Raw genomic sequence first — 25,347 nt, forward strand, 5'->3', positions numbered from 1 at the left:
TTGGTTACCCTTTTCTGTGCGTCGTCGGAATGATAACTTGCGTCTCCGTAATTTGTTGAATCCGCCACAGTTGGAGTCGTCACTGCTGGGAGAGCCTGGGATCATGTTGGTCTGAAAGGAGAAACGACCAACATTAAATGGTTCTTATCAACAGAAACAACGAGGGATACAGACTCAGGAACTTGTCATGCATTCAGGACATGGATAAATGGAGAGAATATTAACAACAGAGCTTTTATATATATATGTATATATATATATACATATATATATATATACAGTATATTATATTATATGTGGAGCTTATATACAATAGAACAATCATTTAAATGTTTTCAGGGTGCCCGTCATTACATTTAGGATGAATCTGTAAACTCACATCTCGGAGGTTGAAGGTGATTTCAAGGTTGTTCCAGAAGTGGTCTGCGAACTCAGGATACATGTCCAGCACCTCCAGAACGTCTTCTCTGAAGATTTTATGGAGGTCGCAGTAGGTCAGAGCCCTCACATCAGCGTTGGATTTACCCGGTCGGGAATACAGGTTGATAGGCTCGCCGAAGATGTCGTTCTTCCCTGGGGAAAACGAAAAGAAAGAAAACCTTTATAGATAAATGTAACTAAGTAGTGTACCAAAATACAGTTTGAGTTGTATGTACAGCAACATATGATGAGCTGTCCCATTAATCATCTCATCACCCCTAAGATTTTTTTGTGGCCTTTTGGCATTGCATGTGAAACTGCATCAGTATTATAAATCTATTGATAATAAAACTAATAAATTTTCCTGCAGAACAACAACTGTTACTTTTGATATTTTAAGCAAATTTTGCTGGTAACACCTCAGCACTTTACTTTTAATTAACTACTTTTTCTATTAATATATCGGCACTCTCACATACAAAGGATCTCAATACTTCCATCACTGAGTAAAAGACACCATAACATTGTATCAAAAACGTAAAGTAACAGGATTAGTAGCCAATAAAACCGTTGCAGAGTTTAAACCAACAAATATCCAACACAACACACGGTCCACTGAAACATCACTCATGATATTACAGCTACATATTATTTTACTGTGATATTTGTTAGGTTTCCTGTACATCTGATCTGATCATCTGATCATTTGTATACTTCATTACTTCATATACTTCAGTCATTAAACTATAGGTCTTCTCGTGCAATGCAATCAAATACATATGAAATGTCACAAGCAGGTGCACCCCACGAGGTCCTCTGTTATGTTGTGCTATTAGGAGTAACACTCTATGCTCACCAGTAGATGGCGATACCAGCCAATGAATATTACACAGAAAGACAGCAAAGCTTGTTCCTTAACAGTGTCAATACTGTTAAAGTCTTCTCGACAAAGCTAATTGGGTCTAAACCGAAAAGAGAAAGTCACTGAGCAATAGAATCGTCTAACAGGATCTAAGTAGAGCAGAGCTGCTACATACTTTTCCAAGTCCTAAATTAACACTGGAGGCTATGGATCAGTGGAGAACCTGTGCTTGAAAATGAAAGCTGCTGTATTGCTGATAAATCCATAGATGTCAAACTTGCTGCAGGGCTCAGGGAAGCTGTGTGGAGCTGCAACCTTCACTGAAGTAGACCTACAGGCTGAACCGAAATTAATTACAATCTTCTAATTAAATGTTTATAGTTTCAGGAGAGAAAGATTTTCAGATGTAGTCATTACACTTCCTTCAGGCTAATTTAGTTTCTAATAACCTGAAAGCTAACAGGGGGTTAGGTGGTAAATACAGTCAGTAAAACAAACAGAAGAACTGAGAGCTTTGTTTTTTATTACCCAAGATGGCGACCACCACGTCTCCTCTCAGGATCTCTATGGATCCCCTGGATATAAAGTAGAGGGCAGTGAGGACGTCCCCGGCGTGGACCAGCGTGTCACCTGGGGGTGCGTGGGTGGTCTTAAACTTCATGGCCAACGCCCTGAGGCAGCCCTTGGTGGAGCCTTTAAAAGCCTTACAGTTCTGCAGCAATGTCCGGTTCAGATGGAGGCAGATATCTGCCTGGAGACACTCAGGGAAACCTTTCAGCACCTGGGGAGAGGGAGCGAGGGAGCGAGGGAATGAGGGAGCAGAGGGAGTGAGGAGACGAGGAAGGAATGAGGGAAGAAGGGGAGGACAGAAGAAGGAAGACGGAAGAAAAATACAGTAAAAAGGGTGTGACGAGAGAGTATACAAGGGGGAAAGAGAGGTAAAAGGAGGGAGGAGATAAACGAAAGAGATGGAAGGAGAACAGGTGGGAGAAAGAAAGCGTATGAATTGATAGAGAAAGGTTACATCAGTATTGATACGTGTTATTAGCAGCGACTGACTGGTACATTAAGTCCAGAACATAAAACTAATGTCAAATAAATGTCACAGATTATGGATGCTGCAAGAGGAATAATAAAAAGGCGGAGCCTTTAGTGACTTTATTGCCTCCTTTCCTTTTGGTGAACACTAATGGGACATTAGCCTTAACACCATGCTACAAATTAATATGACAAAACTTAATTGCCAATACATTTATCAGAAGATATTGGTTCTAACCACCAAAGAAGTCATGAGTTTTATTATGATCTTAACCTCGAACCAGAAGATGATTCCCTCTTTAAAAAGGGCCTAAACATTGATTTTTAGAGCTTCACAGCAAAATGATCTCAAACTATATTTCAGAGGACCTACAGGAACACAGTCAGCAGGCCCGTAGAGTGTAATTAATATGAAGAACTGGTGCAATTTTAATGAGTTCAATGCAGCCATTGGAAAGTCTCAGCTCTTTAAAGTGTCAGGCTGTGGGCTTCTCTTGTAACTCTCTGGCTGACTGCACAGAACAGAACTCTACCTACCACATCACACTATGTTCCTCCCTCTCCATTTCTCTCTCTCTTTTATCCATTTCAAGCTACTATCCATTTCTCTCTTTCGTCATTTGTCTCTATTCTCTTTTCACTTCCCATTAAGTTCCTGTCTTTTTGCAAGCCTCAGTGCTTGCTATCTCTACCCCTTTACTTTTCTTTCTCCAAGTACTCATACCTTCTTTCTAATTTTTACCATTAGCGCTTTTCATCTCTCCACAGAATTTAAAGACCTCCTCCTCCCCACACAAACATTTTTAAATGTGTCACAGTCTGGTTGAAGACAGTAAAACACATGGAGACATGGAAATGCATTGAATACATTCTCTATAACCTCGCGACTTAAACCTAAGGAAGCCCTGAAAGGCAAGTTGTTTTTTTTTGTTTTGCCAGTATCATTTTTTTAAAAGTTTTTTCTCATCTGTGAAAAACAACCCCAGACAGTCAATGCATTTCTTTCCCAGGCTCATGTTGTTGTTTTTGTTTTGTTTTTTATGAAAAAATGAAAAAAACCCAACAAATTCTAACAAAAAAATCACTTGCCTCTTGGGGTGTTTTCACAGATGAAAAATATAAATTAAAAAACTTGGAAAAATGATTCTCCCATTTTCATGCTTACCTTTCAGGGCTTCCATAAAACTGTGTGCATTTAAACGACAGCCTGCCAGAGCTCCCTGGACACGACAACCATTTTGTTGATTTGTGAGGCGCCAGGTAAAACCCCAAAATGTGCTGGAGTCAGATTTTACAGGCCACCTGTACCAGCTGTTATCTTGCCTCCAGTTTAATGGTGCATTTAGCTGAGGCTGAACTGCTGACTTTCAAGGATACACTGCTATTGTTTTATATAAAGGGTTACTGTCATGATATATTACTGTGAAGTTTGCTGTAGCTTTCCTAGTGGGAAAGCCTCTGTTTAATGTGAAGCAGAAATGTTTTTACGGGCTTTCCTTTGCTGTAGGACGCTTAAACCACTCCACTATACAGCTGTAACCAAATGCACAGGAATCTAGCAAATACATTAGGATAAAAAACGTTATCATGCATCCCATAATAATGACAGGGATGCTTTATGCTTGATAATGTTGTATTTTGCATCTTTACTACAAGGAGCTCTGTCTTTACCAGCCTTGTGTGTCATTGCTGTTCAGTTTCAGGAGAATATTCATTCATATTCATTCATTCAACATTTTTATAAAAAATACAAAAATCAATTTACCAATTAATGACAATTTTTGAAATGATCCAACATAGATTCTTTGCTTTTGTGCCTTTTCTCAGTAAACATGTACATATGTGTTAAGTGTTATGCGTATGCAGTGGTTACTTGTTGGCTCAGTTAGGGCTGCACTTCAGCCCTTGAGTCACGACAGTCCCGGAAACTGTGACGTGAACAGTTACAGTCTATATCTCGCCGCAGCAGGACTGTCTTGGCCCAGGATGGGTTACTGACTCTACACACTGATCTGTTTGTGTCTGGCTACGAGACGTGGTGCAAGTCGAGTGAACAGTGTGTAGATTCTACTTTATGAAGCCTGTCCCTGCTGGGTAGCTAACACTAGCTAGCCAGCTGTCTGCAGACATCACACTGATGTCTTGGCAACACAAACTGCAGATGAACTGGTGAGCAGACTTTCAGTTTCTGTCCTGTCTGTGCTCAAAGTTGTCATTAAAGTTGATGTCTGTACTTAGCTGAAGCATCTGTGTCACATTTTAGTTGTTTTGCATTTGCCATGGAAAATAAATTCTTGGTCGACATTTTCAAAACTGAGAAATGTGTTTACAATTTAATTTAGGGCTTGGAGAAGTATGTAGCAGCTCTGCTCTATGATGTGCACTTTAAATATTTAACACTCAGGGAAGCGACTGTGTTTCACACTTGTTGAATGTACAAGAAATGTATGTGTACAAGATAAATTCTGAAAAAACCATATTAAAATATACTGTAGATAAATACTGTTTTTTTTTTACCCAGAAATACATGCAGAGAGGGCAGATGCATTTTTTTCTTCTTTGCTTTCTTTCTTTGAAACAATTTTCTATTATTTTTTAGCCATGCTACTGGTCCTGATTTTGATGATCCCCTGATATTTCCTCTACTGTCAAACACAGGTTGGCTTTTTTGGCTTTTAGTGAATTATCTCAATGACTCTTGTATGGATTGTCATGAAATTCTTGACAGATGTTCATGGTGCCCAGAAGATGAACCCCAGCGATCTCCTGACTGTCCTCCTGCACTACCAGCAGGTCAAATTGGGTTTTTTTTCACTGTAAAAGGGGTTAGTCGCGCTGGCTCATGTTTTTCCACTGCACCACACATCAACGTTACTGTTAATGAAGCACCACTAACTTGTAACCAACACACTGCATTAAGGCTAATATCTGAAAGTAAAAACAGAAACTCAGGAGTGAAACTAAACTCCAAACCACAAAGATTCAGGAAGAGGCTGCAACAGAACTGAGAGCATAACACACAGAGACTTTACAGAGTTTAGCTGCAGAGGACAGAGGAGGAGACCGGCAACTGTTGGTCAGAGCATCGGCTATTCCCTGATGTGTGACTGCAGTGGAAGAGCATGTCATCATGGCTTGGAGCGGTGTGGCACGACTCAAGCAACACGGACTAGTGGAAAAACCCTCAAAGTTTTCACTTATCCTGTGAAATATTTCAACATCTACTGGATGGAGAGGCATGAGATCTTGTTCAGACATTCATGGTTCCCAGATGATTTATCCCACTCACTTTGGTGACCCTCTGAATTTTCTTCTAGTGCCACCATGAAACTGATGTTTTTGTTTTTTAGTGAAATGGAACAACTATGGGATGGACTACGCTGACATGAACCTGTAACTTTCAGTCAGCACCATTTTATTTTGTCCAGTACTTTGGTTTATGACCAAACACCTTCCCAAAGACTTCCCAGCAGCCTCAGCTGTGTTTCAAGTGAAGTGCTAATTAGGAAATGTTAGTATGCTAACACGCTAAGTACTATTACTGCTATAAACTACTAGTCTTATTTAAGGAGGACTGGAGCGAAAATAAGATGAAAAGTTGCTATGATGGATCGTGCATTAAGAACTAGCCTTACTCTTGCATGTTCAAGTTCATCCAACCCTCCAAAAGAACGCAGAACATCTAATTCACACTAACACCCGACACCAACATATAAAAATTAAAGACCATTAAAGACCAAACTTCAAGGGCAGCAGAAATCTAATCAAATGTTTTGCCATACACATTCAAACATTTGAACTGGATCATTCTGAAAGTATTCTGTCTGTTCCACTGCACTGAGCGCATCTGAGAGCCACACTGGGCCGTGCCTGTGCTCCTGCAGGCAAACAGATTTTTATTCTCTATGTTACTGATCTCTGTCTGCAGAACGCCGTGTCTACACAGGAGGTGTAGTTTGAGCAGCACGTTAGCAGAGCAGCAGATTCAGTGCCCTGTCTTTGTCTGCAAAGGATGCATTCAGGCACAGTACTGAGTTGTAGGTAACCTGCATTTTGGCAGCACTCACAGCCCAACACACAATGACTGTAGTTAGGTTAGTAAAACACAGGAAAATAGATTTGGAGCGTAAAAATGTGCTGTAATTGATTAAAATTGATTAAAGTATGTGCCTTTCTATACTGTCAGATGTGAGTGAGACAAATGACTGAAAAACAGCTGAAATGCTCTCAGTGTAGACATGCCATAAGTCCCACATAATCACACAGAGAGGTCAGAGGTCAGCTACTTCAGAACAACCTGACATCAGATTCAGTCATCCACATACAGAAGGTAGAACAGATCTGTACAACACATAAATGACCACACTCCTGCACTTTCAGTTTCTCATCAGCGCTGCATTATTAAACTTTCCATCTTCCATCTTCCATCTTCCATCAGACAGACAGACAGACAGACAGACAGACAGACAGACAGACAGACAGACAGACAGACAGGGTCTTCTCCACCCAATCATAATAATCATTAGTGTAAACAGTCTCTTATCCAGTCTGCACATTGCACTTCACTGGGCCTTTAAGAGAGCAACATAATGAGAGAAGAGGAGAGGGCAGACACTGGAAAACACGTTCCCATGGATGCTCATCAAATTTGTTCTCTCTACTTCAACGGTTCACTTATTACACTGAAACCAAACAGGATTTCAGTGATGGAATATTGTGCTTTACTTGCATTGGGACATCCAAACAGAGTCCCCCCGCACTTCTGGAAGGCTTCACAAACAATAATGAGGCTCTGATTGTGCTCCGACCAGCAATTTTAATATTAAATATTTGGATGCTGGAAAGGCTTCCTGATGTGATGAGCAGAGATATTTTTAGCAAAGAGCTGACAGTAAGAAACAGATTACAATGCAGTGAAAATCTGCAGCTGAAAAAATCATTTGCGCAGTCAAATAAAAACTGAAGGAACACTTATATGTTGTTCACACGTGATCCCATACATGATGTGCTGTAAATAATGATGATAGAGATGACAGCCACTGACTCATGCACAGCATTAAGTCTTTACATCAGCAGATCTCAAGTGTTGACATGTTTATGATTACAGCTGTGTGTGTGTGTGTGTGTGTGTGTGTGTGTGTGTGTGTGTGTGTGTCTGTGGTTGCATGCATGTGTGTGTCCAATGTCACATCTGAGGTAAAGCCCCCACGTCACTTGTACAGAGAGACAGAAGATGTGACTGGGACCATGGCTCTGTGTGTGTGTGTGTGTGTGTGTGTGTGTGTGTGTGTGTGTGTGTGTGTGTGTGTGTGTGTGTGCGTGCGTGCGTGTGTGTATACGTGTGTGTGTCTGAGTGTTTGTGTGTGTCTGTGTGTGTATGAGCAGCACCATCCAATACACTGTGACTCACACAGTTCAGGCTGAGGTCAATACACAACAAGCATGTGGAAAGCAATCTTTCAATCGATGAGTGTGAGAGCGTGCATGGTGTGTTTGTGTGCACTGACAGGTCTGACTCACTGTGTGTGTGTGTGTGTGTGTGTGTGTGTGTGTGTGTGTGTGTGTGTGTGTGTGTGTGTGTGTTCCTACTACTACATGAAAGCAACTGTTTCTGAATGCATTCATTTTACTTGGCGATCAGCATATCTAAACCTTATTAGGTCATGCATGTCTCTTTTATATGTCTGCAAATAAATACATATCTGTGAAGTATAATGAGTCAGTGTGTGTGTGTGTGTGTGTGTGTGTGTGTGTGTGTAGGAAAAGAGTTTATCAGCCTTCATGCATGTGAACAAACTGATTGTTGGTCCATGCATATTACAAAGACTGCAAACTATTTATTTGCACAAGTATAAGTGTGTGTGGGTGTGTGTGTGTGTGTGTGTGCATATCATTTATGATACTCACATCATTCCTATTCTGTCTGATGTTGTCGGACCATGCATGCTGAGACAAAGTCTTCGAGTCATCCTATTAACGTACAACGCAGGCTCAAAATACTCCACTAGCCTTTGTGTGTGTACATGTGTGTATTCATGCGCATCACTCATTCATTAACATGAACAGGTGTACACACACAGGATCTGGGTTCATGAGGATCAGTACTCACAGCATTCATGTCGATGCCGTTGGTGTAGGACCAGGCGTGCTGGAAGTACTCCTCCAGCCTCTGCCGGAGCGGGTTGGGGATCTGGTGGAAACGGATGAACTCCCTGACTCGCAGCATCTGGGTGTGGTAGCGGGCCGTCCCCGAGTACAGCCGCTGGATGATGGCCGACACGTTTCCAAAGATACTGGCGTACATTAGGGCTGGAGGTCAGAGAGGGGGAGACATGAGGCAGAGTTTGTAAGTGTGAGGAAGCAGGAAACAGGCAGGAAGGGGAGAATAATATATACATTAGCAGAGAGTAAGGGACAAAGTGGCACTTCGTCTGACTGATTCTACATCTGAAAAGAATCATACTATTAACTTTGACACCCTTGTGTCACCGTTTTTATCAAACATATCATCCAACAGTGAGACCCAAGAGATTTACTGACACCCATCAGAGCTGTGTTGAACAGAAGATTTCTACTGTAAGTACAGATATGTAAATTATAAGTCTTTATATGAGTCACATCTAAGATCAAGTCTAGACTTGTAAATTAGACGTCTACACTGATCCCTTTGTATTCTTTTTAAAATGTTAGCTACTGTAAAAAACACACCTTTTTATCCTGGCTCTTTTTCCCCTCAGTTATATTAGCAACCTAAAGTTATTATGTCTGATTTTTAATATAATTTAATTAGGGTCTCTTCTGTTACTGTATTTTCAGAAAGGTCAGATACAAATAGAGATTCTTATTGTTATTGTCATTATGAGACAGATTTCTATACTTTGATTGAATTCATTCATTCATTTTCTATCACTTATCCTCTAGTAGGGTCGCGGGGGGGCTGGAGCCTATCCCAGCATCCTTTCGGGCGAGAGGCGGGGTACACCCTCGACAGGTCGCCAGTCCATCGCAGGGCTTTGATTGAATTATAAGAACACATTTATTTTTTTACATTACAACATACAGCAGTGAGTGATCTATAAATATGACTGTTAGAATTTTTTCTCTTTTGATTTTACTAATCCAAGCTGAGAGTCTAAGGATAGACAGTTGTACAGATTGTAAGGTCCTATGAAGACAACATGTAATTTATGACTTTGGGCTGTATAAATAAAACTCTTAACTTGACTTGACCTGATTATGTGATAGTAGATTTTCTAAATTCAAGGGCCTGATGTGCTTCATCCAAGGAATGAAGGAAGCCATGAGCTTGCTCATAGTCATTCTGTTCAATCACTTACAGAGATAAATTAACTTTAAGGAGAATGTCCTGAAGTCATTAAAATATACAGTAGGTTCAGATTATCCCAAATCTGTAGAATAACAACACCTCCATTGCGTTTTCTCAAGATAAAACTGTCAGTGAAAACATAAAGAGCACGTTTCACACTTAAAAGGCTGCAAGATGGAAGATACTGATGTGAAGATACAGTACAGCCGTCTGAAATTGACTTATTTCCTCTTTGTGTTTGTACTGACAGTGTCAGCAGAGACCCACTTTAGTGACCGCTGACACTGCTGAAGACACATTAGCTTCAGCTCAACTTCATTTTTACACAGAGCAGAGACTCTGGATTTTGTTTACTGTTGCTTTAACTGAAAAGATCGAATATCAATTAAAATGATCGACAGCACTTTCATGTGCAAACAGGCATGACTGCATTGAATTAAGATGTTTTTGGAAAACTGTGAATGAATCATGTGAATATTTGTTAAAAGATTAAGTTTGATGTGCTGACATTGATACTAAAGCATTATTATATAATATATACATTAATATACTGTAGCATAATAAGATCAATAGATAGTTTAAGATGATTTCTGAAAGTTAAATGTCTAATTTTAACTGCACATACAGTCAAACACCACTAGCCAACATGATTAGACATTCATTTTATGTTGTTTGAACCAGACCAGAAAACCTTTCCTTCCATCACTCCTACGAGCGACTTAAAAATGAATCCGTCCATACTATCTTTTATTTATTTTTTATTTTTTGGCATGAGGTCAGTCGACTGGAGATCGGACTGAGCAGGAGACTGACTGATCTAAAAGGGTTTTGTCTGTAGAGGACAGAGTGTTTCATGTCATATCCTTCATGAGTCTCAGTGTTTGGTCCTGTTGTCATGTCGTATCCTGCTAACCTCTCAACCTCTGTCAGCTCCCATCACTGTCTACATCATCCACTCAAACAGCTACAGTATGTATGTGTGTGTGCATCTGGTGTCACAAAGGACACAATTGATCTGTGACTCAATTTGAATAAATGTTTTAAGGCTCATTACAATTTCATAGTGCACTTCCATTTTAGAACAACTTGTATCATGCTTCAGTTATGGAAATGTTAAAAGCCTCAGGTCGTTTTCTGGCCAAGCAAACGGCAAACTGTCTGGAGGAGCAGGACTGCAGCCAAAATAAAAAATAAAAACAGGAAACAGCCACGTTGAATAATCATTCAGCGATATGCTTTCAAAGTGAAAAATGTGATGAACTACAAGAAAAATTATATATGAGAAAAAAAATCTGTGTGATTTAGAAGTAAACAACACCACACTCTAATTGAGGCTGCTTGTGTAAAGTAGTCCCTGCTGTGCTGATTAGAGTCTGCAGACGAGTTCAAGAAGAGCTGGAAGTAAATGATTTCTCACACATTATGTTATTGTGTAATTGTCTGACTGAAATTCAGTGACATCCTTAAGTCCAGGTACACGCCTCTCAACTCAACTCACATCCGTTCTCAGTGAAAAAGTGGTGAACAGGAGCACAAGAGACACTGTATCTTATCTTGCTATTATTACAAGTGATGTTTGATATAATCATATATTTTTTAATAACCAATAAAAAGCAGGAGAGTGGCTTTATCATCTGGAAACAACTGCAAATTACTTGATACTAATTGTGCACTTTTCCGACCAAACCTGTGTGAAATACACATTTACCTCTCCTGCATTATAAGTGGGTATAAGTTAGCTTTTTTGTAACAAAACATTTCCCCAACCCCAGGTCTGAAGCCAAGGAACAGTCACTTATATCAGTACTTACATCCTATGAGCATGACACAGATGGAGAAGATCTTCTCAGAGTTGGTGTTCGGGGATACGTTTCCAAAGCCCACACTGGTCAGACTGCTGAAGGTGAAGTACAGAGCTGTGACGTACTTGTCTTTGATGGAGGGTCCTGAACCTGTTGTAGGAGTTTGCAGAAGTTAAGGAAATATACATAAAAAAGGTCCTTCACTTACCAGAATGACAGATGGGAAACGTACATGTAAAAAGTATTTTTTCTATTCAAGGTCCCATATTGAATAAAGTGACATTTCCATGTCTTTTGCGATTATAAAGCAGGTCTCAGTTCTATATTAATAAAAGTATCAAAGTGCTCAGTCCACAGAGAAATGCACACAGCCTGTATTTAGAAACTGAGCCTAAAAACCAGCCGTCAGGACTTCTGGAACTTTGTGATGTCACAGCAAAGCAGTCATGGCCATGGGCCAAGCTCCACCCACCAGGACCCACCATCCACGATTGTTGCAGGATTTGGTTTCTCTGAGTGTTTACATGAAATCTGCTATATTTTTTATTAGATCACTCAGAAAACCGTCAGCCAATCAGAAGAGAGGCTCAGAGCCTCCTCTCTTCTGATTGGCTGACTGACCTGTTGTTACTAGAGCTCCAGAGAGAAGCCTGAGAGACTGGGATGTAAAACTACACCGAGATGGTTTATGTTTCTTAACCACAAATATATCTTCTTATGGATCAAGTAAAACACCAGAAAGTGTAAATTGCTTAGAATGAAACTAACCAGTACAGACAGTATCATTATGTTTCTAACCAGTATCAACACTACACTGTTTGTCTTTTCAGTACCTGGGATGGAGTCATTGTAGTGTTTTCCCAACTGGTCCCCCAGCGTGTGGAGCCAGCCAATTGAACCATTTCTCTCTACACTACCAATGGCATACCTGGGAGAAATAACAACAGTTGAATGTATTATTATACTGTATATGATTACTGATGTTGGCAATTGTCTAGATGCTGCTGCTACAGTCGATAATCAGACGCAGACAAGCAAACAAAGCTGATTATTGAACACATCTCATATTCATGTTGTCACAAATATTTTTTGATTACAAGCGATTTAAAACAAAATACAAATATTCAATGCTTTGATTAAGAGTGAGAAGCTACTGTATGAACAAACATGATATATAACATAAAAACAGAAGCTTTTCTTTATTGTGCTGAGGATAAGAATTTTGGTATTGTGACAACACTGGCACCCGTACAATACCAGTTCTGATGTACGCAGACAGAGACATGATCATTCACACATTACTCCTGTGTTAATCTCATCTGACTCATCAGACAGTCTTGTGGCATTGTACCAGATGCAGGCCAGCCAGTGAGCGATGAGGGCGAAGGTGCACATGAGGAGGAAAAGGACAGCTGCGCCATACTCCGAGTAGCGATCCAGCTTTCTGGCTACACGGACCAATCGCAGGAGACGAGCCGTTTTCAGCAGACCAATCAGAGTGGTGGTCTGAAAGGCAGAGATTAGGTATGGTAAAGCATGGCAGAAAACAAAGTCCCTTGGCTCTGATATCTCCTCAGTGTTCCCACCTGCTGTCAACCTGTCACCCACACACATTTACACACAGAGGCGGTGCGGCCGTGGCCTTGTCCTGATGTGATGCCCTGTTGTGGGGGAGGTAAATCCTGACTCCCATCCATTACTGTGGGCTGTCAATTCCCACTCCTTTCTGCTTGTATTCAGCCGGTCCCCTCCGTGTCCATACAACAAATAAATAACAGGCCGATTACAGCGCTGGCAGAGAGCCTGGTCCTGCGCTGTGTGTGTCCTCACAGTAAATAATAGTTGTCTGCTGAGGAAAAGCTCCATTTTCTTGGCTCAGCGGCTTCTTCCGGACAGCATCAATGAAGTGAACCTTGGCAAAGCTTTCCCAAGGCACTACTTGAAAGCTGGGGAGTTTCAACATTCATCTTGTTGGTGGACTCGGTGCGTGACTTAATTACTATATATAACATTTTTATCACTTACATGCTTCCCATCACTTATAGATGCATTTAAAGAGCCACTTGCTCAGTCAATAGAATTACCCTTAGCTGAGTTGCTGCGTGGAGTGATTCCATCAACCTTGGCCTCAGTGGTTTTCATCCTCATTATGTGGGAGGTTTCCTCAGATCCCTGCAACAACCTACGATGCAACTCACTCCATCCCCTCCCGCTTCCTCTAACTCCCACCTCTTCCTCCAGACACCAACATCGCTCTTCCTTAAATTCTCCATCCACCTCCATCACTTCACCCTTCAATTGTTCAGAAACATCAGAGTCTCTTCAGCTTCTATACTACACTGAACTAAAATATGTCTCTGCATGTTTCTCTCCAGTATTACCTGCATTGGTGATTATATCATCACTGATTAAAGCGACACTCCACTGATTTTACTCTGGAAGTTCAGTTTACTGACACAAAGCAGCAACACTCAGTCTGTGAAGACAGTTGCATAATGTTTTCTGGGGCTCTGGAAGTTTATACAACCTGCGTTACAGTTGGAGGTGTGGAATTCAAAGGAAGTGGGCAATTAGTATAGAGACGGGGGTCTATTAAAAAATGCTATCATGTTGCATTATGGGAATAATACTAAATCACTGAGGAGCACCTTAATATGATGACATATTTTTTATTTTATATTTGTTAAATCCCTTCGTCTACAAAACACGTAATGACAAACATTATAATTTTACAGGTCTGTAACTTGCGATTACTAAACTTGGAGCAAGTTTTCAAGATATTTCCCAGACAAGAGTAACTACTGTATGTTGATAATTATAGGGTAAATAGAGACACAATTATATATTCAACAAATAGCACACAATTTCACATATATGGAGAATGAAATTTCCCAACAGTTAATGAATATTTACACTGGTTTGAATTGAGTTTCTCTTTCCAGAAAATGTCCATGTTATATGGCCTGAAATCGCACCCTATTTACTGTACAGTGCACTAAATGAAACTCAATTTCATTTGAGTGTGTGAGTGTGAAATGATTGCTCTACATAGTGCCCTCAACATTTCTAAAATGGAGTGAAAACAGTATTGTCCATTTTGTCCACCCATAACTCCAAAACTCTTAAAATTTAAAATGGCGTTAAATGGATAAAAGCATTAAATCCTCACGTTAGAGGAGCAAAAGTGTTTTTTCCATTAGCATTTTGTTCACTGCATCATGTGATATGTGGTAGACATGTTTTATTTTGATGCTCTACCATGGCTGACTACACATCAACTTCCCCACGGAGACAATTAAATTATAAAACAAAAACTCAAGCACCTCTGCATCTCTCTTTCTTCCTCTTAATTCCCATCCCTCCACCTCCTTGTCTCCTTCATACCTCTCTCCCTCCTTTGTACTGTATCTCTCAGTTTGAACTTCTCTTTATTCTGTTAGATGAAGACACTGGCAGACATGATGTCACTACAACATTTCTCTCTTTTTATCCCTCCATCTCACTACCACTTGTCTTTTCCTCTTCCTTTCACCCTCCCTTATAACTTCTCTGCAGCGTACAGACAGCCAACCTTGTCTCCCTCCGTCTCTTGACGTACCTCCTCTCCGTTGCGATAGATGAGCAGGTCAAAGGGAATAGCAGCCACCATGTCGATGAGGAACCAGCCTTTGAAGTAGTGGACGGCGATACGCACCGGGTGGCTCACCACTTCATCATTAGTGTTCACATATGTTGTCCTGAGAGGAAGAGTTAAGTGTTGTTACACACACACTTTTGACACAACCACCACTACTGTGACGACACGTTACTTCAACTATTACTATTTCTACTAATGCTACCACCAGGGCAGCTACTGCTAGTACTACTAGCAGCATTTATTCATGTCTCTTAAGGTCGGACCTGAAGTTGATGAGGATGTCGATAATGAACATGATATCCACTATGAGGTCCACCACGTTGAGAGGAGAGCAGGAGTAACCACAACTCTGCATGGCTGCTTCTTCCTGTGGAGAGGAGAGGAGAGAGAAAATAAAAGAAGACAGGAGAAGAGAATTATAATGTAATGCTCTAAAAATAGAACAGTTCTGTGTGACTACCTCTTTCAAACAGATTAGCACTAAGGGTTTAACGATAATTTGCATACGTATGTAGACAAAACATGAAGTGACGGAAAAACGGGGCTTTCGACAGACACATTGTCCCGAGGAACACTGTCTCCATTAATCTACTCAGAGTTTTCAGAGCTGTGAAAATCCTCTGTGTGTATTATTGCTCTGTTTATCAGTATTTTCCAGCAGATGTTTGGTCACTCACTCAAAGCATACTCTCACTGTGGGAGCCTCATTGTTTTCTGTTCTGCTCTGTTCATTTGCTGGGGAACAAAATGTTGATGCTTTACAATTAAAGCGTTTTAATATGGTGAAAATAACTTAGTGAATGAAGTGTTAGTGAGGTTAGCTAGTGTTTCAAGTTTATCTAGAAAAATAGACACTTTTTCTGTTGAAAAAACTTTGTGATGCATATGGAATATTTATATTTATATTTATTTGCATATTTTTTAAAAAAAATGTACACATGAATATAATTTATTATATTATTTATTTTTAAATTATTTCTTAAATTATTTTATTTTATAAAAAGGGAAGAAAAAGAAACAGGTGCAGGTGCTTCCGTTTGTAGGTCAGCCATCTGGTTTGGTTTGCAAGCAAAGAAAGAAAAAAAGGAGCCACATGATTGTGATTTGACAATAGAAATAAAGTAGACTTGATATTTGAGAACCCACTTGGTCATTGAGGAGGAACGCGGCTGAGTAGGGCGTCAGGATGGCAGTGTAGATGACCAGCAGCAGGATGAGCCAGTCCCACACTGCCTTGAAGGGGCTGTAGTGCAACACAGTCCACTTGTGGATGCGTGGAGCTTGGAGCTTGTACTCTGGCAACACATCTGCACCCAGAGACAGAACCTGGGTGGAGACAAGGGGGGGGGGGGCAATTAGACAAAAGATGACAGAGAAGGAGTGAAGGCAAAGGAAGAGAAAAGAAGGAAAGGAAACCACCATGACAGTAGTCTGATGGAAAATTAGTTGACAAACATGCTAACTATGCACACACACACACACACACACACACACCTGCACACAGCCTGAGTGCATATAGCAGCTCCATGAAACATATATTGACTTCCATGACATGTGTGCTGCCTTCACAGTGGATACAACAGCAGTAATTGCAGCGAGACGCCAGTGTCCACGGAAGATGATGAGAACTGTTCTGAAGGCACTGACTCTCTTAAGGTTTCCCTCCCAGGCAGTGTGCTTCTCTCACACACACACACACACACACACACACACACACACACACACACACACACACACACACACACACACACACACTTGTTCTAGACACAACAATGCATAGACAGATGTATATACACTCATATAGCAGGCTTACACACACACATACACACTTAGCAGCCATGATTTGTGTCACATTTACTTCTCTGTATCAGTGACTCTGACACGAGGGCTTTGTTTCATAAGTGTCCACAGAACTGCACATAAGCATATTCCAAACACTTACATACAAACACACACAGAGCTCCTTCTCCTCCATCTTCGGCCTCACACACAAACACATTAAACACAAACACACACCAGGAATGAAATCCCGGGTATTATGGTGCAGCTCTAAGTAGCTTTACTTGCAGTAATGTATTCCACCGTCTGCACCGCTCTTGCCCCAGATGAGAGCAGGAAGGAATCAGTCTAAAGAGGCATTAGCACAGCCAGCCTTGTGTCTCTGCCTAATAGAATCACACTGAGCGCTGCAGAAAAAAAAACAGTGAAAGTGACAAAATCGGAAGTGACTTTTGACTGACTTTCACCACCGTGCTCACACAGCAGCACCCTGTGCACATGGATCCACCATCAAACGGAGTAAATGAATGAAGAAATGTGTTATAACTAAGGTGGCTGCAGATATGTCACATGTATTACTTATATTAGAAATGAGGTATAATCCATTAAGACACTACGAACTATGGCCTCGAGGGGAATCATCACCTCTCTGACACAGTCTCTAAAAAGAGCAGATTATACTGTAAGCTCTGCAAAGATAGTTTGCAATATACAATGCAGTCAGAAAGTATATGAACGTGTTTACATCCACATAAGATGGAGTGTAGTTTATTATGCACAACCCACAGAAAGGCTTTAAAGAGGACAGGATACATTTTAAAATAAATTGAGAATTTCTCATATTTGGTTACGAATCCCCCTGTTTCCTTCTTCACTCTGTAAGACTGTAATTACTAAAAATGTGCTAAGAAGTTAATAAATTAATTGTATAAATGTGTATTAATATTTGTTCTCTGTACAAGATGCCAATGATCTGCAAAACTAGCTCCAGGCTGCATCAGCACAGTAAGAGTTTGTTTTGGTGTGAGGTTGGAGCACGAAGTGCAGCAGGGAGACTGTCAGTGAAACATTTGTATGCAGGTGGAGGCAGCGACAAGTACAGCAGGCTGAGCTACTTCCAACACAAACTCCAGAGACGGGAACAAGTGTGTGCAGTGTGTGTGTGTATGTGTGTGTGTGTGTGTCTGGTGTGTGTGTGTGTGTGTGTGTGTGTGTGTGTGTGTATATGTGTGTGTGTGCAGTTTAACAATCAAGGAAAAACAAGACTCATACACATAAAATAAGTAAGAATGCTCATAAATAAAACTAAATATGATATGCAACAAAAGACTGTAATAAATAAATAAAGAGAAAGTCTTTTCGCCAAGGATTCGTCCTTCACCNTGTGTGTGTGTGTGTGTGTGTGTGTGTGTGTGTGTGTGTGTGTGTGTGTGTATATATGTGTGTGTGTGCAGTTTAACAATCAACGAAAAACAAGACTCATACACATAAAATAAGTAAGAATGCTCATAAATAAAACTAAATATGATATGCAACAAAAGACTGTAATAAATAAATAAAGAGAAAGTCTTTTCGCCAAGGATTCGTCCTTCACCTCCTCTCACTTCTGCACTTTTTTTTAAAATTCACTCCATTTAGCTTTCACTACTCTTTACTCCTGCTCTTCTTGTTCATGTTTCCTCCTGCTCTACCCTTGACCTGCTAAATCTGTCTCCTTTTCTAATTTCATCTCTCTTTTTTTCTCCTGCACGGCTCTGTCCCCTGTCCAGCACTTTTCACTCCACCTTTCCATCGCAGTCTCTCCTTCCACAGTCAGCAGCACAGACACATCTCATTCATTCTGTTGCCTATTACATTCATCCTGCCTCCCGCCTCACCTTCCTTTCTTCTCCTGCTTCAATGGCCTTTTTTTCATTCCCCGTATCTCCCTTTTTTCTTTTTCCTCATTCACTCTCTATCTTCCTCTCTTTGACTCTCAGCCATCCTTTTTTTCTTTTACACTTTTATTCTTCCCTCCTTCCTCCCCACTTTCATTATCACCCCCATCGCTGTTCCACCATCCATCTCTCCTCCACCTGCTCTGGCCCCGTGGCAGACTTTTATTTATGTGCTGATGATTAAACCATCCCTAAATCTTCTGGTACAGTATGAGAGGATGTGATATCCCTCATTCTCTCTGTATTTCCTCAGGAGATGTTACTTATAGATACCAACATCTTGCAAGATAACATTTGCCTGATTTATTAAAAAGGAGAGAGAAATATTTCAGTGTTTATCGTCTCTGTAATTGAGCCAGCTGTTTCATATCTAAGAGTCCTGGCTCCTTCAAAGGCTTTGTTTTCAAGTATTTATGTACCTCTACATGCAAGTCCTTGCTTGCATGAAATTACACTTGTGCTTGTATTTTGTTCATAGAGATGCTACAATACAGTTTTTCTTTGCAGTGAATTAATTATTCAGTGAATAATAATCAAAATTTAATTATCAGTGATTTTCTCGATCTAAATGGAAAACACAGTGATGCTAGCTCAGTTTGGGTATGTTACTGATAAACAGGGATAGCTCATGACACACAGAAGCCTACATATAACAACTCATTAAATACATGGCTGCTGTACTGCAGCAGTGCTGCCGCCCCTTCATTTAAAAATCCAAAGAGACTTATAATGGGAAAAACAGTTGCCTTTAAAATAACGCTGCCCTTCCCAAAGAGCTGTCTAGACGTAAGGTAGCATTTCTTATCTAACGAGTTGTGGTTAGGGGATTCTATAAATACTCAAGTTAATTCCTCGACCTGACTACTCTGCAGAAAAAGGTTTGTGTGTGTGTGTGTGTGTGTGTGTGTGTTTGTGTGTGTGTGTGTGTGGGTGTGTGTGTGTGTGTGTGTGTGTGTTTGTGTGTGTGTGTGTGTGGGTGTGTGTGTGTGTGTGTGTGTGTGTTGGTGAAAAAGAGTGTGTTTATGCGTATTAACCAGACAACCACCTACTCCCACCTCCTACTCTTTCCTCACCTTTGCCATAAAACCATCAACCTCAACTTTCTGTAATTTTCCAAACACAACTTTGAACTTCAGAACTAACAAACATGAAGTTTGTTCGTTAGTGTAAAGATTATCAGAGCATCTCGGGGTCGTCATGCATCAGTAGTCCTCATTAAACCAAATATCTGAGGGGTGATCAGCTGTGGGAACCTTTCACAGCTTCTATGAGCTGCAACTGATTTGCAGTCAGGACCCCCAGCTGTGTTTACCCCCGATCTGTTCGTCATATCTTAGTTCTTAGTCCTTCAAGACTGAGGAAGTTGGACTGGACAGAAACATACATGGTGTTTATCTCAGTTCTCAACGTGCTGTGAAGAAAAATGCGAGTGGAACAGATGGAAATAACTTTTATATATATCAACTAAAACATTTTATTTCACACTGCAATAAGTGACTCCATTTTCATTTTTGTCCGCACCTGTCTTTGAGTGCTGGGTAGTTTTATGATTTTCATGGTTTAGTTTTGTTGTCATATGAGTTTCATGGTGCCAAAACCATCTTTCGCTTCAGGATCTGTGCTTTGTTGTTTTCTGATCAAATGATCTGCAGGGGTCCACTGGAGCCAGTTGCTGCATTCACACATTGATACTTTATGTCAGGTTGAAAAAGTGAAAAGATTAAAGGATCATCTTCTGTCTTGTCGTCCTCTACTTTTTGATTTCAACCACTTTCAGTGCAACACATCAGAAATATTCATAATTATCATAGGTATTGCAAACACATCTGCAGCCAGACATGCACATATAAACACGAGATCACAAGTGTCAAGAGGCACAAACACTACTCGCAAACGCCTGTGTGCGCACACACTCGCACACCCCCACAGTTCAGTGAAGTGCCCCTCCCAGCTGTGCGTCCCCTCCTGGAGTATCTTGCGGGTTATTTTTAGCCATCTGTGTGAAACTACAAAACATTGCCACGAGGACCGTTAAAAGTGCAGATGTCAAGACACGTTCAAGTGCAGATAGGGCGGAGTTGTGTCTGAGGACAGCACTGGAGGGAGAGGACTTGGGGCAACAAGGGGGGGGGGCACTTAACAGAGCTAACTGCCCATGCCATCAAAACGATATGTATTTCTCACTTCACCCACAACACACTGCTTCTTCCTGCCATCAGTGTCCAGAGTGGAATCCCCGGTCCAGCAGAAACAGTGTCATCAGCAAATTCTGTCCAGCATCTTTGCAGGAGTTTGACATTTATCCTTGAAACTGGGATTTGCCTGGACTGCATGTGACACACTGGGCTTGGGTCAGATTGAGTGTGCTGAACTTTTGCAATGAACTGCTTGGCTTGAAACCAGTGAAAAAAAAAATTAACAGAGATGTTTAGTGGCCATTTTAATTCTTCACAGGCTACATGGAGACAGAACGAGATTATTTTTTATTCAGAAGTCAAATTCAAGCCGGAGCTCAGGCCGTCCATCGGACTGCTGCAGTGTCGGTTCTACTTTATACAACTCTGTATGGTTCAGTGTGACAGCAGAGCAGACAAGAGGACAAAAGGAGACGACTTGTGACAAGATATAAATCACATTTAAACCCTAAATGTCAGATACATGGTGCACACCTGCTAAACCATCAAACCTGTCAGCTTGTCTTTTCTTTCTGCAATGTCACTTTCAACAAGATGACGAGATAACGCAGAGGTACTAATATCAATTTCAGAAGTCTACTCTCATTAGTGTGTCTGCTTTAGTGAGAAAGCAGGAGTAATGAGAGAGACATGAGGATACAGTACGTATTGATTCACAGGGAGAACTACTTAATATTACACAACACTGTGTGGGCACAAAGGATTTTCATAATAAAAGCTGAAATGTCTGGAGAGTAAAAACAATGCAGAGGCAAATTAAAAGAAAGATAAAATTAAGCCCCCCCTATGAAAGAAAAGGAACCATGATTACAAAGCAGCACGGAGAGGATCAAGGTTACAGTATTGACTGAGTCTGAAGCCGAGGACACTGGAGGTGATGACTCACCTTTTTACGAGCAACAAAGTTTAAATGGCGCACACACACACACACACACACACACACACACACACACACACACACACGTACCCCTTCACCTGGGAGGTGTTCAGTACAGCTGCAGTCATATAAAGGTTGATGACTGAACAGCCCAAGCCCCTTCCATCATTAATCTTCACTCAAACCTTGTATCAGTGCAGAAGACTGAGCCACGGGCAGAGACACACACAGCTGCAGACGTATATACACAAAGTTTACACACAAAAGTGCAACATCAAAACCGAATTGAAGCTGGAAAGTCATAGTGCTCCTGAACATCACACTTTATGCATCTTTGGCACCTTAAAAAAAAAAAGTTTCCTGTCACTTGAGAATAAATATGCAAAAAAAAGCGAGGTTGTGACTTTGTGAAATGCACAGAGAGGTAGAGATTGTTGCAGTCGACAGGCGACTCAAACAGACTCGTACAACACTTCTTACCGGTGCAAGTTGCTGCTATCTCTCAGGAAAGGTACAAGACAGAATTAAAATATGTCTTTGTCAACCCCTCCTTAGAAGTGGATGCCCCGACAGCACCTTTGAGTTCAGCTTCTGTAGTGACACTGCGGCTTTTATTAAACTCGACACTCTGCCTGTAGATCACTTTGCGGGGGTCTCGGAGGGGAGTGGTACAAAAAAAAAGTATTGCACGGTATGAGATTAACGGCAGCTGAGGGCAGTCAGGCAGCACACACCATCCATCTGCCTGGTAGGGGTGTTGATGGTTTTGGGAGGATTCCATTTCTCATATTGGGTGAGATTCATTTGGGTGTAAATTAAAAAAAAAAAAAGAAAAATGACAAACAATTACAGTCCAAGCATGCAGCCGAGAAATGAATACAGAAATGAAAGAATAAAAAGCTGAGCTCAGTTATAGTGATATTTTTAGCCACACATTAATTACCATCTTTTAAATTGGCTCTTAGCTCCAATTTAAAGTGAAGGAGTTGGACCGAGGAAATTTTCAATGAGCTGTATTCCAACAGCTCAAAGCATCATCACAGTGTGTGTCATATAAAAAGCCCTCTAACTTCCTGTGGTGTTGTATCAGCCACAGGGGAGATGATCTAGTTAAAAAGTGTCAGATACTTTGAAATCTGAAGTAAAATGTCCATTTTATGTTTTCGTGTCTGGAAAATGAACCCGACATTGTAAACACACTGTACGCATGGACGCTGAAGGTTTTAAATAGAAGATTATTAGTTAACAACTGCCTTTTCCTACACACACACACACACACACAGAGATGCACATACACATCCCTTGTGTAAGGAATGCTGCTAAATCAATGGGGAATCCACTCGACCTCCTACGTGCTTGACTTGTGTTTGTTTGATTAAAAGAAAAAACTCATTGACTGCTCATTACTTGGCATGGGCAACATCCAGAATTTAATATGTCAATGCAGTCCAGCTCAAATATCGATATATACACCATTACAATGTATAATTATATTATTGTATTTTATGTTCCAGGTGTAAGCGATGCTGCCGCTGAACAGCAGCTCTAAGTTTTATTCGTCACATGCCAAGGTTCAATGTACAGTCAGCAAATCAGTGATAAAAAAAAAGATATGAAAAATAATGCATATTGCGGGGTAATATCAAGTATGAAGTACACTGTGTGTGTGCATGTGCATGTATGGAAGTTACATATAGATTGATGTTACAATGCCTGTTGTGTGTTACAGTATATAAAAGTATATTGTGCTTTTGTACGCTCATGACAACTACTGAGTTTGCACCAAAACGAATTCAAGCTTTTCAGACTGTATATACAACAATGGGAGAAAAGAACTCTTTGTACTGTGAAAGAGTTGCAAGTATCGTTGGTCCCAATGAGAACCAACAACTCACAATTTCAATTTTCAGGTGGTTTGCTTCTCCAGTCACTGTGCTACAATATATGAAAGTGGGGGAGTCAAAGTAAACCACTGGTTTGTGGACAAAGTTTGTGCATCTAGAAAACCATAAACCATAAATACTGATACAACAGCCCTGCATTGATCTCTGTATTCCTGAAGCTCATTTTATACATATTTTGTTTGTGTGAAGTTATTTTGGAAGCTGGAGGTTGTACTGGGACTGGGCTGTATACGCAGTCAAGTGAGCACATGATGCTCATAATCTATACCCATGAGTTGAAAATGCACGTGATTTGCTGATCCATGTGCACAAACAGTGTGTGTGCCAATCCACTTCAGCATCAGTTTTTTTCTTCTACCACTAACCACCAGAGATCTTTGAAGGAATGCATCGACACTGAAAGGAGTGTGTGTGTGTGTGTGTGTGTGTGTGTGTGTGTGTGTGTGTGTGTGTGTGTGTGTGGTGTGAGTGTGTGTGTGTGAGAGAGAGAGAGAGAGAGAGAGGGAAGGAAGGAAAAATATGTTTGTAATTATTCATTTATATGGATGTCTATGAGAGGGAGAAAGATAATTGTAAATATGTAAATAAGTATGTGTAAGAGTATTTTTAAAGTTAAATTACTACTGTGTGCATGCATTATATATAATATATATGTGTGTGTACTGTTATAATAGAGTAATATGATAAACAGGGCAACACTGAACAAGTGACAGAGCCTCACAGTGCAGTGTGTGTGTCTGTGTGTGTGTCTGTGTGTGTGTATGTGGTGCGCTGCCTCAGGGCAAAGTGTCAAGTTACGCCACTTTTTTCTTTGACATAATATAGATTTGTTTTGGCGAATGAAACAAAGAGATGGAGGGAACAGGAGAAAATGAGAGAAAGAGAGGAAAAGAAAGTGCTAACGCACACACACACACAGCTTGAGAAAAAAAGAGAAAGTGTGTGAAAGAGCGAGCTACTGTGGTGGGCGAGACAGAAGGATGGAAAAACAGAGCTGAGGGGCATGAAAATACAGAAAGACAAAGAAAGAGCTGAGAAGTGGAAAAAAAAAGGTTGGAGAAAAAAAGAATAGTGATGAAAGTAAAAGAAGAATAACAATGACAAAGCTGTACAGCCCTGCGGAGGACGGTCAGCATGACACAAACGCACACACTCACACACAAATGTCAATTGTGAAATAGCAAACGTTGGTGCGTGCTTACAAGCTGGAACATTTGGATATCTGTGGCAGCTCAGTGATGCTCTGCCAGCTCGCTGAGCTGAGCGGTGCCACGACACAAAACACTGTGATCACACTGCTCCTCTCTCACAAACACACTTTATATTCTCACTTGTCACTTCAACAAGTTCTCATACCTAAACCACAAAATGGATCGTTTGTCAGTGCCTTCCAAAATGTCCCAAATGAGCATTTCAAAAACTTACAAACTAATAATAATAACTGATAAAGCAGCATTTATGCAGCTAAAACTTATTTGTATTTATTTGTTCTTTGCACAAGCTTCATGATTTCTCTTGTTCCTTTCAGAAAACATCTCATTACACAAAATACCTCCTGTTCAGCTTTCT

General features: G+C 40.6%; 1 protein-coding gene across 1 annotated transcript in view; it reads right to left on the reverse strand.

Annotated features, from left to right (window-relative positions):
• kcnh2 (potassium voltage-gated channel subfamily H member 2) overlaps positions 1–25,347 on the reverse strand; it is a 239,142-nt gene that overhangs the window by 25,088 nt on the left and 188,707 nt on the right. Inside the window, exons 7-16 of the mRNA XM_022754018.1 lie at positions 16,233–16,412; positions 15,350–15,453; positions 15,048–15,186; positions 12,801–12,955; positions 12,283–12,377; positions 11,459–11,593; positions 8,430–8,629; positions 1,811–2,063; positions 380–573; positions 9–111 (exon numbers count right to left, since the gene is read on the reverse strand). Of these exons, the coding sequence (XP_022609739.1) occupies positions 9–111; positions 380–573; positions 1,811–2,063; positions 8,430–8,629; positions 11,459–11,593; positions 12,283–12,377; positions 12,801–12,955; positions 15,048–15,186; positions 15,350–15,453; positions 16,233–16,412 (1,558 nt within the window). The remainder of the gene's footprint in view (positions 1–8; positions 112–379; positions 574–1,810; positions 2,064–8,429; positions 8,630–11,458; positions 11,594–12,282; positions 12,378–12,800; positions 12,956–15,047; positions 15,187–15,349; positions 15,454–16,232; positions 16,413–25,347) is intronic.

Source organism: Seriola dumerili, unplaced genomic scaffold (assembly GCF_002260705.1).
Source record: "Seriola dumerili isolate Sdu_G_001 unplaced genomic scaffold, Sdu_1.0 BDQW01000216.1, whole genome shotgun sequence".
Lineage (NCBI taxonomy): Eukaryota > Metazoa > Chordata > Actinopteri > Carangiformes > Carangidae > Seriola > Seriola dumerili.